Source organism: Nerophis lumbriciformis, linkage group LG05 (assembly GCF_033978685.3).
Source record: "Nerophis lumbriciformis linkage group LG05, RoL_Nlum_v2.1, whole genome shotgun sequence".
NCBI lineage: Eukaryota > Metazoa > Chordata > Actinopteri > Syngnathiformes > Syngnathidae > Nerophis > Nerophis lumbriciformis.
In genome coordinates, this window is record NC_084552.2 from 51404367 (window position 1) to 51417781 (window position 13415).

The following is a 13415-nucleotide window of genomic DNA, read 5'->3' on the forward strand; positions in this document are numbered from 1 at the left end:
GCCCAAAGAGTTTCTCCTTAATGTGGGGAGTGGCAAGGAGATGTCTTGTGTACCAACCTGCAGGGGATGTACTAGTGGCTGCAACATAGTCATCATCTGCAACAAGGGCTTCACTGTCAAAATGGACCCACCTATCAGAACGCTGCAAGACGCGTCATGTCGGACCGCCGTGCGCCTCTTGAGCACCAAGCCACAACCTTGGGGCCGACGTGTGAATGCGTGAAAGCCCAACGGATCTTTAGCGCTCATTCTTGCAAGCAATCCTCAAGCGAGCCGCCATGGCGCGTGGTCAAGTCAAGCTTGTTGTGACACACACACGTGCACATAAAGATGGACGCTAGGAAACTGGAATGCCGAATGAGCTCGGCGACTCACCTGGTTTCGAAAGAGCACTCATGCCTGTCTCGTAGGGGTGGAACGGTTCACAAAATCCACTGTTCAGATCTTATTACGGTTTCGAGACACGGTTTTCGTTCCAGTTCAGTATACATTGTGCATTTTAACACAGCAGAATACCGTACATCCCCCCATCCAGCACTACCGGTAATCAGCTGTAAGGACGGGTACCAAAACCGGTACTTTTTTTGGCACCGATTAAACCCCGCTGGTCCGACTCGGCCCTGATTCACATAAAATCCAACGATACCATGTTACGGTACCTGGGTTGTGCATGATGTCACGGCCGTTTCCAACTCCACTCTTTGCACTTTGGCTCTTGGCGATCACTCTAGCAGCGCTGAGAGCAGACTCAGCCAAACTACCTCTAATGTTGCAATGTTCAATGCCAACAAAGAAATTAAGTAAAGTAGGTAAAGTAAGGCTCCACTTTTCCAAAAATGCGCTAGCTTGATGCTAGTATACAATGGCTTTGCTGTTGACACGCTACTGATTAGCATTAGCGATTTTACATGGCTATTTCAATACCTCCAGCTACAATGCACAGTACAATCAAACAGCTGGTGCATAATAAATACAATACTTGCAGTATTAACACTTTTTAGGGCGCAACAAAATCCAAATTACGCACCATAAACTATACGCTACTGCCATCTAACGTCCTGCACTTGCTACTGTAATTGCAACTTAAAGTCATGCTTGCAAATGATACTCAGAAATGTGATAATAAATACATAACAACTGGACAGCAGTTATCATAATCAGCTTAGTTTTTAAATGTTGCAATAAAAAAATAGATTTTAATATCAAAAACAATTAATATTTATTCACAAAATTATTGAAAATTGGTATTGTTGCTTTTGGCAACCTGGATTCTCAGGTACCAAAAATTGGTACCATATGTGAATGGTACCCATCCTAATCCTAACCCTAATCAGTCGTAGTTCTTGAAATAATATATTGTAAGCTTAAACTTAACAATGACTCCTAAAGCTCTAGTGTCAAAGTGGAGAGGGGAATGGGGATGTGTAACAGGACCCCTGGGCTTTTTTCCTGTTGCAATATATGAAGGGACAACTGTATTTTCAATCAAAATATAATAATGCAACATAATAATGTACCATTAAATGCTTTGAAATGGTTTACATGCTTTAAAAGTAAAAGAAAGCACACAGACAGTTACTGTTCCAACAAACTACAATATAAGAAGCTGTCTAGTATGGCTGCAGCTATCGACTATTTTAGTAATCGAATACTCTATTGATTTGTTTGTTCGAGTAATCGGATAAAACACACTTTATAGCCTCAATGCGTGTTTTAGGGAACAAAAAAACTGTTCTACTTGCCACAACCTTCACCTTTTATTTACCTTATTTCACATCCTCTTTACCATCCATTTACCTTTCATTTACCTGTTGTTTATCTTCTTTTAGCTTCTAGTTACCTTATTTTAGCTTCTATTTACCTTATATTTAGCTTCTATTTACCTTCTTTTTACCTTTTATTTACCTTATTTAACCTTCCATTTACCTTTTATTTACCCTTCACCTTCTTTTACATTTTTTTAGCTTCTATTTGACTTGTTTTACCTTTTATATACCTTCTAATTACATTATTTTACTTTCTGTTTACCTTCTATGCACCCTTTTTACTTTATTTTACCTTTAATTTACATTTGACCTTCTTTTTACCCTTTACCTTCTTTTACCATCTATTTAACTTTGGTTTACCTTTGTTTACCTTTTATTTAATTCTTTTTTTTAAATCTTCCTTTGCCTTCTGTTGACCTTTTAACTTTTCACCTTTACTTTCTATGTACCTTCTTTTACTTTCAATTTACCCTTTATCTTCTTTTACCTCCATGTTCTTGTTTTTACATTCTTTTATGCAGTTCGGATTTGATCAGTTTTTATAACTTTTTATTTACTTTATTACTTTTATTTATGACTCATTGAACGATTAATCGAAGCAACGAAATATAAATTGAAGCTTTTTTCTAATCAGTTTAATCGATTAATCGTAACAGCCCTACAGTCAAGCTATCATTGACTTAGCAATGAAGATGTTCAAGATGCTACAATCGTTGGCCTTGGTGGTCATGTCAACAACAACAACAACAATATTAGCATTAGCACAAGCTCTGTGCGCTTTCTCTCCACTTTTGGACAAAAAAGTAATATTTTTTTCGCATTTAATGGTAGATTCCCTCCGCCATTCCAAAATCCATGCACGTGTTCCCAACCGTTTTGTTTTTCATAAACCGTTCCATCCCGGTATCTAATTAGTCTTGATTTTATTAGTCTGTAAAATAACATTAGCTCCTGCCAAAAGCAACACGCAAAGGCAAAGATACACCAGTCTTGGTTTAAGTGTACTTTTTAGAAGTGTGCGCCTATATTGCTCCTGTGTAACATGTCTAAATGTCTTTGCAGTGCCGCAGACAGAAGACAGAGCCAGTGACAAGCAGCAAATGTCAGCGAGGTAAGAACTGTTTGCAATCACACTAAAGAAGCGGCAGACCTCTCAAAGTGAATTTATCTTAGAAAAAAAGAAGAAGAAAGTGACGGCACCCTCAGAAGCAGCTGGTGACGTGAGTGTGATGTGCACGTGAAAGTGGAAGGGAATACCGTTACCCATCTGGGGGCGGAGAGACCTCCAGGGAGATGTCAGGTAGGGGCGAGGCGCCGCTACTGTCTGAGCATAATGTGACAAATACAGCGAGTGGTGGGTGGATTTGGATGAGCGCAAAGCTTTCAAAGCACATGTGGTGCCTCTCACACTCAAACAACACAGACAATAACACACAACTGGGAACACTTGCTGACAGGTGAACACACAAATTACACCCATATTTTTGTACACAGCATTCTCACACCAGTAGCACACATATGATTTTCAAAATCATCTGAAATAAATATATGTAAACTAGGAAAGTAAGTGTTTTTTATACTACATCACCCAGAAGGCTTAGCGCCGTAGACAGGAACAGGAAGCAGGTCTGAGATACGCGGCCGGATGACAGTTGTGCCGTTTGAGCAATAACGAGTTGATATATTGTTACATGTTGTTCCTGCTTTGTCTACACCAGGCCTGGGCAATTAGTTTGACTCGAGGGGGCCAAATTTAGAGAAAAAAATGTGTCTGGGGGCCGGTACATCTATTTTTAGGAACACTAATCCAAAACCTCACAATAATGTCTGATTGAATGCTAAAAATGTTATGACAGACCGCCTTAAAAAACGGAATGGAATTACATTTTATTTACTGAATGCGACACCCAGAATGTACATGAAAAAATAAAGACTTTGGGATTTACAATATTAACTATGAACGATAAAACACTGAATATTGACTACATACGAACGTCACACCCCCTCTCGATCGACATATTTTACAATCAAGCGAAACGTAACAAAAATGCAACAAACAATATGAACGCGGAGGGTAAAAAAAACAACACCTACAATCTGATGTATCTGATATATCACTAAGCTTTAGAACTTTGTTGTAAAAATCTCCTTCCGCGTCTGTCCCTGACTCCCGCATTTCAGGCTGGCCGCTCTGGAATCACTCTGTGGAAACGCTCCCCACCCACACAGCTTGGTGCCTCGTCTGAGCTGCTGTGACGTAGATTACCATAGTAACTAGTATATCATGCAAAAGCGCAGATTCTAACCATTGAAATACTTTGTATAGTTCAAGACTTACGGTCATTTGAAAACATCACTGCACATCATAATGGCAGCTACAGTTTCCATCTTAAAGATTAAAACATTTTTTGGGGAATGTCCGGCGGGCCAGATTGAAAAGTTTAACGGTCCGTGTGCGGCGGCCGGGCCTTAATTTGCCCAGGTCTGGTCTACACAATAAACAAACATAGTTTTGAGTCGACAAACGATGGTGGTTGACCAAAACGTGTGAGGAAATTCCGGGGATTGGACAAAGTTGCAAAGCTGCACATAATTTGCAGGGATTGTTTGTGGATTGGTACAATCACAACATCGCAAATTCCTGCAGGGACTGATTGAATTCATCTGTAATCGTCCCCATTTGAACCACTGATGAAAATATGCATCAGAATTCCCAGAAGTATTTTTAGGGTGGCTTTCGGGGAACTTCTTTCCCTGAGCTTCAAGACGCAGTGGCTCCAAGGTCAGATCCCAGCGTCGGCCAAAAGCCCTCCCACCACTCTTTTTGCTCGCAGGGGGCGGCCCCCGGCATGTCAGCTGAAACAACAGCGAGGGATCAGCCGGCGGGCGGGAGGAATGTCAGTGACACTGACAGATCGGTGGTTGTCACTGCAAAGTGCAGCAGTGCGTCCATATTGTCTACAAAGAGCAGCCCGCTTCAAGTCTGGAGATCTCTGCTTGGGGAAAGGTTCTAAAATTACTCTCCTGGGGGAAAATCTGAAATTGGGTCCATTTCTGACCCTCAGTTACAATCTAAAAACTAAAGTACCACCTGAGGCTGGTTTAAGGTGTACAAAAGGTGGACCATGGAGGGCACCACCCGAGCCATTGTACCCCTAAAGTCTGCTCAGTGTAGGAGGGTGTAAGAAGACCAGATCTGTAATTGGCTACTCACCTTCTGGCTGGCCGTTTGGCGTCTCATCTAAAGGAAGAAAAGCAAGAAATGTGTTACACAACACTTCTTGATGCAATACACAGACTTATTTCCGAGCCCTGCGGCCTTCACTGAGTTACTGCGAAGGCCCACTTGTTTGCCATCTGCCTCGTCTTACCACACTAATGAAAGCACAACTGCCAGGGTCGTGACACAAAGGTATCGAGATACAACATTCAAAACCCAAAACAGTGTTAGCTAGTGGGTTAGTGGAGCACAGGACCATGGGAGATGGTCTTGCATGCAATGAGAGCCGTGCTGCATGTGGACTGGATTCGGCTTTTTGTTGCTCAAATTATTGTCGTATCATTTAGCCATAGGGTCCTATTATAACTAGGGGTGTCCCGATCCATTGATATTGGATATTGATCCGATAGCGACAATAGGGACGGCGTGACGCAGTGGAAGAGTGGCCGTGCGCGACCCGAGGGTCCCTGGTTCAATCCCCACCTAGTACCAATCTCGTCATGTCCGTTGTGACACTTCACCCTTGCTCCTGATGGGTGCTGGTTAGCGCCTCGCATGGCAGCTCCCTCCATCGGTGTGTGAATGTGTGTGTGAATGGGTAAATGTGGAAGTAGTGTCAAAGCGCTTTGAGTACCTTGAAGGTAGAAAAGCGCTATACAAGTACAACCCATTTATCATTTATAAATAAAAAAGCATCAGATTATACGAACTTGCATCTAAAATCAGAGATCTCAGCTCCAATACAGACAGTTCTGCAGCATGTTTACTTGTGCAAAGCTGGCCAGCCAGTTGACATCTAAATGTACGGCAACAAGCATTTACCAAAGGTAAAATGGTAGGCTATAGGCTACTAGGAGCTAGGAGCTACACAACAGCTTAGCACACAATAGCACGCAAGTTAGATGTACGTTATAAGTGTCCTTCATTGAACATATCGCAGTATGTACCATCACATTTGTCATTATTAACAAGTATCAAATAATCATAGTTGCATATTACTTACACAAAAAGTATCCAAGGCAGAAGCGTATTAGAAAGTATCCAGTAACAAACGTTTCTGCATCATACAACTTACTGTGTAATGAGCTTCACTTGATCAATTATTTTGCCACTAATTGTCGCCACCTAATGACAGCATAACCCATCAGACACAAGCCATTGATACAACGTTGATTATGCATACATGTCCTTTAAAACAGACTTTGAAGCAACGTTACAAAATAGTTGTATTTGTAAATTGAGACAACATTGATGTCCAACGTTGGATCCACGTTGTTGGTTGGGAAATTACCAAGTTGCAAAAGTCAAATCAACGTCACAACCTAACATTGAAGTTGTTGTAACGTTGTATTCGTGTTGTAGAATATTGGTTGGAAAATGACCAAAATTCAATGGTCAAATCAACGTCAGAACCCAACATTGATTCAACGTCGTCAAAAAGCATATTGTTATGTTATGCAACATTATGTTTGAGTTGCTCAACATCAGGACCTAATTCAACAAGTTCTCAACGTTGTTTTAATGTCTTGTGCCTGCTGGGAAGTCTGTCATGTATTATTCCTGTCTAAATTGGTAAGGGCCAATACTCAAGGCTCCAATATTGGTATAGAATCGGAAGTGAAAAAGTTGTAGCGGGACACTCCTATTTATAACAGTGGCATTTCTTAATTACTTGGCAAAAAAAACGCGTTTAGATATATCATAAAACACGGTTACTTAACATTCTGAAAAAACACTGCCCTCTGCATTAGATGTTTGTTTTTGGCTTTTGTCAGAGTTATACATTTCGGAAAAAATAATCAGGTTGTGTAAAATACGAATGTCCACTGCAGAACACACCGGCTCTCAGTTAGTTATCTTGATAATTTTTTGGGGAACGCCACCAATTCAGGCAAAGTTGATCATGGACGATATCCTCCTGAGAACCAATGTCCCCTGCAGTGGACGTTTGTTTTTGGTGTATTTGTCAGTTGCAAATATCAGGGGGGAAAAAATTGCTGCGCTATGCAGGACATAAATGTCCACTGCATTGGACACCGACTCTCCACCAGCAAGGTGATAAGAACCATCGGCGATTGATTACCCTTGTCTAGTTTGGATCCACTGGTTTATCCATGGATATTCTAATGCATCAGGTCATTGTATTCTCAGGGCATTCAATTTTTCGCAACTGGACTGTTCCCTTTGTCTTAGAAGACGTTTCGTCCCGCATCCGAGCAGGCTTCATCCGTTCATGCTCATAGACCTAGATTGGTCAGATCTATTCTGAGACTAGAAGAGATCGTTCAGAGTCGATCTGAAAAATCAAAGTCTATGAGCAAGAACGGAAGAAGCCTGCTCTAATGAGAGGCTAAACGTCTTCAAAGACAAACTGACCAGTGCAGTTACAATGGTATGAACGCCCTCAGCAGTCACTTCTTTATCGTAAGCATGGACCAAAAATGGCGCTTCTTCTAACTTGAGGAATGCGGAGACTGTCAGCCGTGGGCAGCCAGCCCAGCGCTCAGACCTCAACGTCATCTCCAACAGGTCTGCTGACAATGCGCCGTCTTTTGACAGCCACTTTCTCCCAATTTCAGATATCCCTGCATTCTGCACCGATTCCCTCTCAGCATTCCGTGTGCCAAAATTAGCCGCAACCTCGCTTGTCTCGCTTCCAAACAATGTGCTGCTGGCCAGCGGAGTGCAATCCTGCCGGGTCACATCATGCACCCCAGAAAGAGGCTCCGCTGTCTGTCGCACGGCCAGTTAGATAATGAGGGTGCAGAAAGGTTTTGTTTTACCGCTGAGGTCTCCCAGTGCAGCTGACAAGGCTGGCTGCAGGTATTTTCAGCTGTCGCCACTGCTGGCGTGCAGACAGAAAGGGGCTCACCGAGGCTCCAGCGCCAGCCAAACTGCTGCCAGAGTCCATTTTCCGAGCATACCTTTTATTGCGTGAATTATAGACACCAACAATCTTGTCATCTCCCTTTTGATTCAGTCAGATTGGATGACTGGATGGCTTTCTATCTCTTTGTCTGACGATGACAATCGACAGGCGACACGTTTAGATTTATGAGGGGCTGTTGTGTAACACGAGTCGCAAGAGAAAGCCCGTAGAGTGATGGAACTCGGTGACGATATCAGGAGGTGAAGACATGGGCTTTTGCTGGAGCGAAACCCAAGACAAAGGATGGAGTGTGGACAGAAAGGGAGGTGCCTGGGCAGCGGGTCAAAAGGCTTGCTGGCCTTTGAGTGATGTATTAAATAGCCGGGACCTGTCAGCTCTGGTCCCTGGCCCAACAGCGGGCGGAGGCTGGAGGGAGATGGCAGGGAACAAGGGATGGGGATTAAAAGTGCACTCATTCTGAACTATTCCAGGGACAAGAATCCTGGCCCCAAGAGATACTGTGGCAACTCAGCGAGCCCAGCATCTCTCGTTCTGACTTTTTCAAGCGTCTGCGAGTGAGGTGGTGGGGAGGCTAAGGGGCGTCTCAAACAACAGCCTTGTGCAGCTGTTCAAACTCATTGAATGAACAATACTTTCCTACACTCATTTACTGCTTCTCCTCTGGGCTGTCCAGCTATTTTGAGGCAATGGTTGTCGCCGGCTGGAATCTGTCCCTGAGGGGATCCGAGTGGATGAACACAGAGAGGAAAAACTGGACCACTCACAACTAAAGAATCCAAAACAATAGTAGATAATCTTGTAATGACATATAATGACTGAATCCAGTGCCCTACGTTCCGTAGTCTTGTCTTTGACAGTTTTATGGCAATCAAAAGCTGCAACAACTGTATCCTACTGCAAACTCGGATCAGATTTAGGCCTAACTCAGCATCAGATACTTCTGTACTCCTGTTTTGGGAGGCCTTACATGACCCAACAAGAATCTGTACTGATATTTGGTTGCTAGGGATCATAGGTCAGCTGGTAACTATTACCACCCTTATCATTACTCATATCTTGGCACTCTGCTTTGAAGTAAAACTAAACTTGAGCATAACATGAAAGACATTTTTGATTTATTGACTTATATAAAGAATATATGCGTTGACCTCAGACAACTGTGGCATTGCTCTGGAGGATGGATGTTCTATGGAAGAAACTGTACCCGTTGCTATTTAGTAGACATCCAAGATGCCCCTAAAAGTTTATTTTCTCTTCTTGGGTATGTCTGGGTGGACCTCGAACGCCTACAGAGCTGAACTAGAAGAGAAGGCAGGAGTAATAGCATATCATAATGACTGACAGGGGTGGATTAAAGAGGAATGTTGATGGACATGATGTTACAGATGACAGATATTACAGTTCTAAAGTTAGGGCGGGACGATGGGATGGGTTAAGACGTGGTGTCTTGTTCGATATGGGCCTCAACTTGATGAATTATTTTAACAATTTGGCCACCATTTTTCTGTGACTATCACATGAAAGACCTACTGTATCAACCTTTACCTGGATTTGCTTTTTGGATGTTTCGGTCATGCATGCGTCAGTCACACAACACCACAGTCAAAATGATTAATCGTTATTCTCTTCGACCCTACAACGGCTGCCACTCCAAGCTCATTCGAGCTGCACCCCCCTACCTTTCTTTGTGGGCTCTGGCATCTTGAGCCGTGTCCCAGAAAGAGTTTCGGGCAGTCAAAAGGTGCAGCGTCCGAGCTGTGGGCCTCAACTGGAGGTTCCTGGCGGGCGCGAGGGGGGTCGAGCAACGGCGACGGCGGCACTCAGACGAGAGTGATGGGAGACAGAGAGGGCACGGGGATACGTTTTGGAGGTATCACCGGGTTGGGGGCGGGGGAGAGGAGAGGAGGAACAGTGACAGATCCAGGAAGGACAGGCTTTCCGACCTTATATAGATAGGTGACACGCTCCTCCTCTCCTCTTTAGTGGAAAGTCAAGCTCTGTCTGTCCCGCATTGAAGCATCACTGTCCCCAACCCACCGACTGCCATGCCAGGTTTCGGAGTGACGACAGCCGATCATCAGTGTGCATTTAAATTGGTCTTTAGGTTTACGTCGACCAGAATCAACATAAACATGATCAACTTTGATTTGCCAAAGAGTGTATTGTCAGGGATGGCTTACAGTGGGGAATTTGGAGATTATTTATAGCTGAATAAGGATGGCGTATGTGGGATGAAAATAAACTACAGTGCCCAGGCTGACCCTCCCCACAGCAAGACAAGGTCCTATTTGCAGCCATTCTAATTAATTCTGCAGATTATTTACTTAAATGTTTATGCGGGCCACTGAGGAGTCACCGCACGGAGAAAAAAAAAGGCTGAAGGAAGAGGAGGAGGAACGCGCCGCCATTGTCTTCCTGACAAGCCCACCGAATGCCCACATGAACTCAGTCGGAGAAACAGTGGATTTATGGCAAAGGGAACATTTGAGATGACACTCCTGGCTCGGTGCCACATACCAGGTATCAGTTGAATCCTGTGGGAATGCAGTCCTCCAACAACACGTACTGGGGAGATGCCTGGGCTCTGGCTATGAGTCCTATATATTTAGAAAGCTGCTGTAAACCTTGACATGTGTATGTCACATGAAAAAGAAAGGTTTGATGGCGAGTGATGTCACAGATGTGACTGCTATTTAATTATTTAGTCAGCACTGATGAGGAACAATGTGCCGCGATGGGTGCCAAACTTTACCTCTATTTTGGGTCCAGAAATGCGATGCTCTCTGGTCTTCCCAAAAAGAATACTAGAAATGTACAATTATTACAAAACTCTGCTGCATGTGTGCTGACAGAGGGCGGGACCACACATTACAGCAGTTTTAAAGTCGCGGCATCGGCTCCCCGTCCGCTTCAGGGTCGAATTTAAAGTTCTACTATTAGTCAAAAAAATACCTTAATGGCCTAGTGCCTTCATATTTAATAATTCGTCTGGCAACAAACTTTTATCTTTACCAGATAGTGGAGCGAAGACTAACGGGGAGGCGGCATGTCTAAGAGCCTCACAACTGCAGAGCAAGAAAAATTAACAAGGATTAAAAGCACACCTTTTTAATTACGCTTTTTACTGATCATTTTAAACTCTTCTTAGGTTCTAAATCTTTATTCTGATATTATCAATTTTATTTATTGGTACTTTTGCTACTATTATTCTCACTATTTGATGTTTTTGTTTATTTACTAGACATACATACACACACACACACACACACACACACACACACACATATATATATTTTTTTTTATTTTTTTTTATTCATTTATTTATTTATTTATTTTTTGTTTGTTTGTTTGTTTTTTCCATTAAATTTTTCTTCATTTTTTTTATTGATGGTAAAGCCCTTTGTGTTGCAACTTGTCTGTGTATGAAAAATTGCTTTATAACTAAAGAGGCAGGACCGCTATTTTGAATAGGTGCTGGTCGTGCAAGATTTCATACTTACAAAGTTTAAAGCAAGTGGCCTTTCTTGGTAACAGACACTCACGCTCCCCGTTGGCCCATTTATAACCAGCAGTGGGCTCCAGCAGTAAATACTGGGCTTAGGGCAGTATCATGTGAGCGCAGGGCTGCAAAAAGCTCAAAACCATTTGGTATTGACGGGGATGGACTGAGTGTTGGGGCAATGTGGCCATGAGGTCAAAACAGCCTGAAGGGGACAGAGACAGACTATAGTGACACCCTGTGGTTCCAGCAACACATCAGATACCCTTTTTCAAAATTATTGTTTATTGGGGAGTTGCAATGTTTACTTATTTAAAAGGACAATTCACATTAATGAACACAATAACACATGGGATGGTATGTAATAATGCAGACATATGACAAGAAGGCTCATTTCCATCAACATAAAATCAGATTGACGCAATAAAAATGTATAAGATTTACAGTGCATTCGGAAAGTATTCACAGCGCTTCACTTTTTCCTCATGTTATGTTTACAGCCTTATTCAAAAATAGAATTAATTCATTTTTGTCCTCAAAAGTCTACAGACAATACCCCATAATGATAAAAAATAATAATAATTAAAATTCCGCAAATGTATTAAGAAAAACTAAGAAATCACATGTACGTAAGTATTCTCAGCCTTTACTCAATACTTTGTTGATGCACCGTTTACATCACTTACAGTCTCAAGTCTTTTTGAATACGATGCCACAAGCTTGGCACATCTATTTTTGGGTAGTTTCGACCATTCCTCTTTGCAGCAAATCTCAAGCTCCACCAGGTTGGATGGGAAGTGTTGTTTTTTTTTATCCAGGATGTTTCTGTATATTGCTGCATTCATCTTAGTCTAGTCAGAGAGGTGACCCAAGAACCCAATGGTCACTCTGTCAGAGCTACAGCATTCCTCTGTAGAGAGAGAAGAACCTTCCAGAAGGACAACCAATTCTTTATAAAAAGTTTGCCAAAATGCACCTGCAAGACTCTCAGGCCGTGAGAAACAAAATTCTCTGGTCTAAAGAGACAAAGATTGAAGTCTTTGGCGTGAATGCCAGGCATCATGTTTGGAGGAAACCAGGCACCGCTCATCACCATGCCAATACCATCCCTATAGTGAAGCATGGGGGTGGCAGCATCATGCTGTGGGGATGGTTTTTAGCTGCAAGAACTGGGAGACTAGTCAGGATAGAGGGAAAGATGAATGCAGCAATGTTCAGAGACATCCTGGATGAAAACCAACGCTTCCCATCCAACCTGATGGAGCTTGAGAGGTGCTGCAAAGAGGAATGTGTGAAACTGCCCAAAGATAGGTGTGCCAAGCTTGTGGCATCGTATTCAAAAAGACTTGAGGCTGTAATTGCTGCCAAAGGTGCATCAATAGAGTATTGTGCAAAGGGTGTGAATACTTATGTTCGTGTGATGTTTTATTTTTTCATTTTTAATAAATTTGCAAAAATGTTAATACAATTTTTCACATTGTCATGATGGGGTATTGTGTGTAGAATTTTTAATGTATTCCAGTTTGGAATAAGGCTGTAACATACCAAAATGTGGATAAAGTGAAGCGCTGTGAACACTTTACGGGTGCATTGTAACAAGAGTTTTAAAGAAGGTTAAAATAGTTTCTATGTTTAGTTTTCTTGTAACCTTTTAGTTTTACCTTGAAAGTATCATGTGTGCCGCTCTCCCTGATTGGGACTGGAAGGTTGTTCCAGATTTGTCTGCTTTTAATTGAAAGAATATTTTGTCCAAAAGTGATTCCTCTGTGTTGCACCTCGCAATCACCGCTTGTTCCTGACTTGGTGCCAAATATTGTGGCTCTCATTTTTGTTATGGATGCATTCCACAACCATCTGGGGCATACATCATTTAATAGCAGTAGAGTAGCGCCAGGACGAAAAAGTCCGCAAGTTAAGGGTGTATATGGCGTTGTTCGGTTGGTAGAGTGGCCTTGCCGTCAACCTGAGGGTTCCTGGTTTGATCCCCAGCTTCCGCCAACTTAGACACTTCACCCTTGCTCCAGATGGTTGTGGTTAGGG

The 13415-nt window shown here is 42.5% G+C and overlaps 1 protein-coding gene across 3 annotated transcripts in view; it reads right to left on the minus strand.

Annotated features, from left to right (window-relative positions):
• Window positions 1–9761, minus strand: part of mybpc1 (myosin binding protein C1) — a 56028-nt gene extending 46267 nt beyond the window's left edge. For 2 of the 3 annotated variants that reach the window (XM_061959559.1, XM_061959558.1), the window contains exons 1-2: window positions 9556–9760; window positions 4981–5007 (exon numbers count right to left, since the gene is read on the minus strand). In XM_061959559.1, the coding sequence (XP_061815543.1) occupies window positions 4981–5007; window positions 9556–9577 (49 nt within the window). In that variant the 5' untranslated portion in view covers window positions 9578–9760. Of the gene's footprint in view, window positions 1–4980; window positions 5008–9555 lie in introns of all 3 variants that reach the window. The other variant, XM_061959557.1, reaches the window with a different exon arrangement.
• Window positions 9762–13415: the final 3654 nt, after the last annotated feature.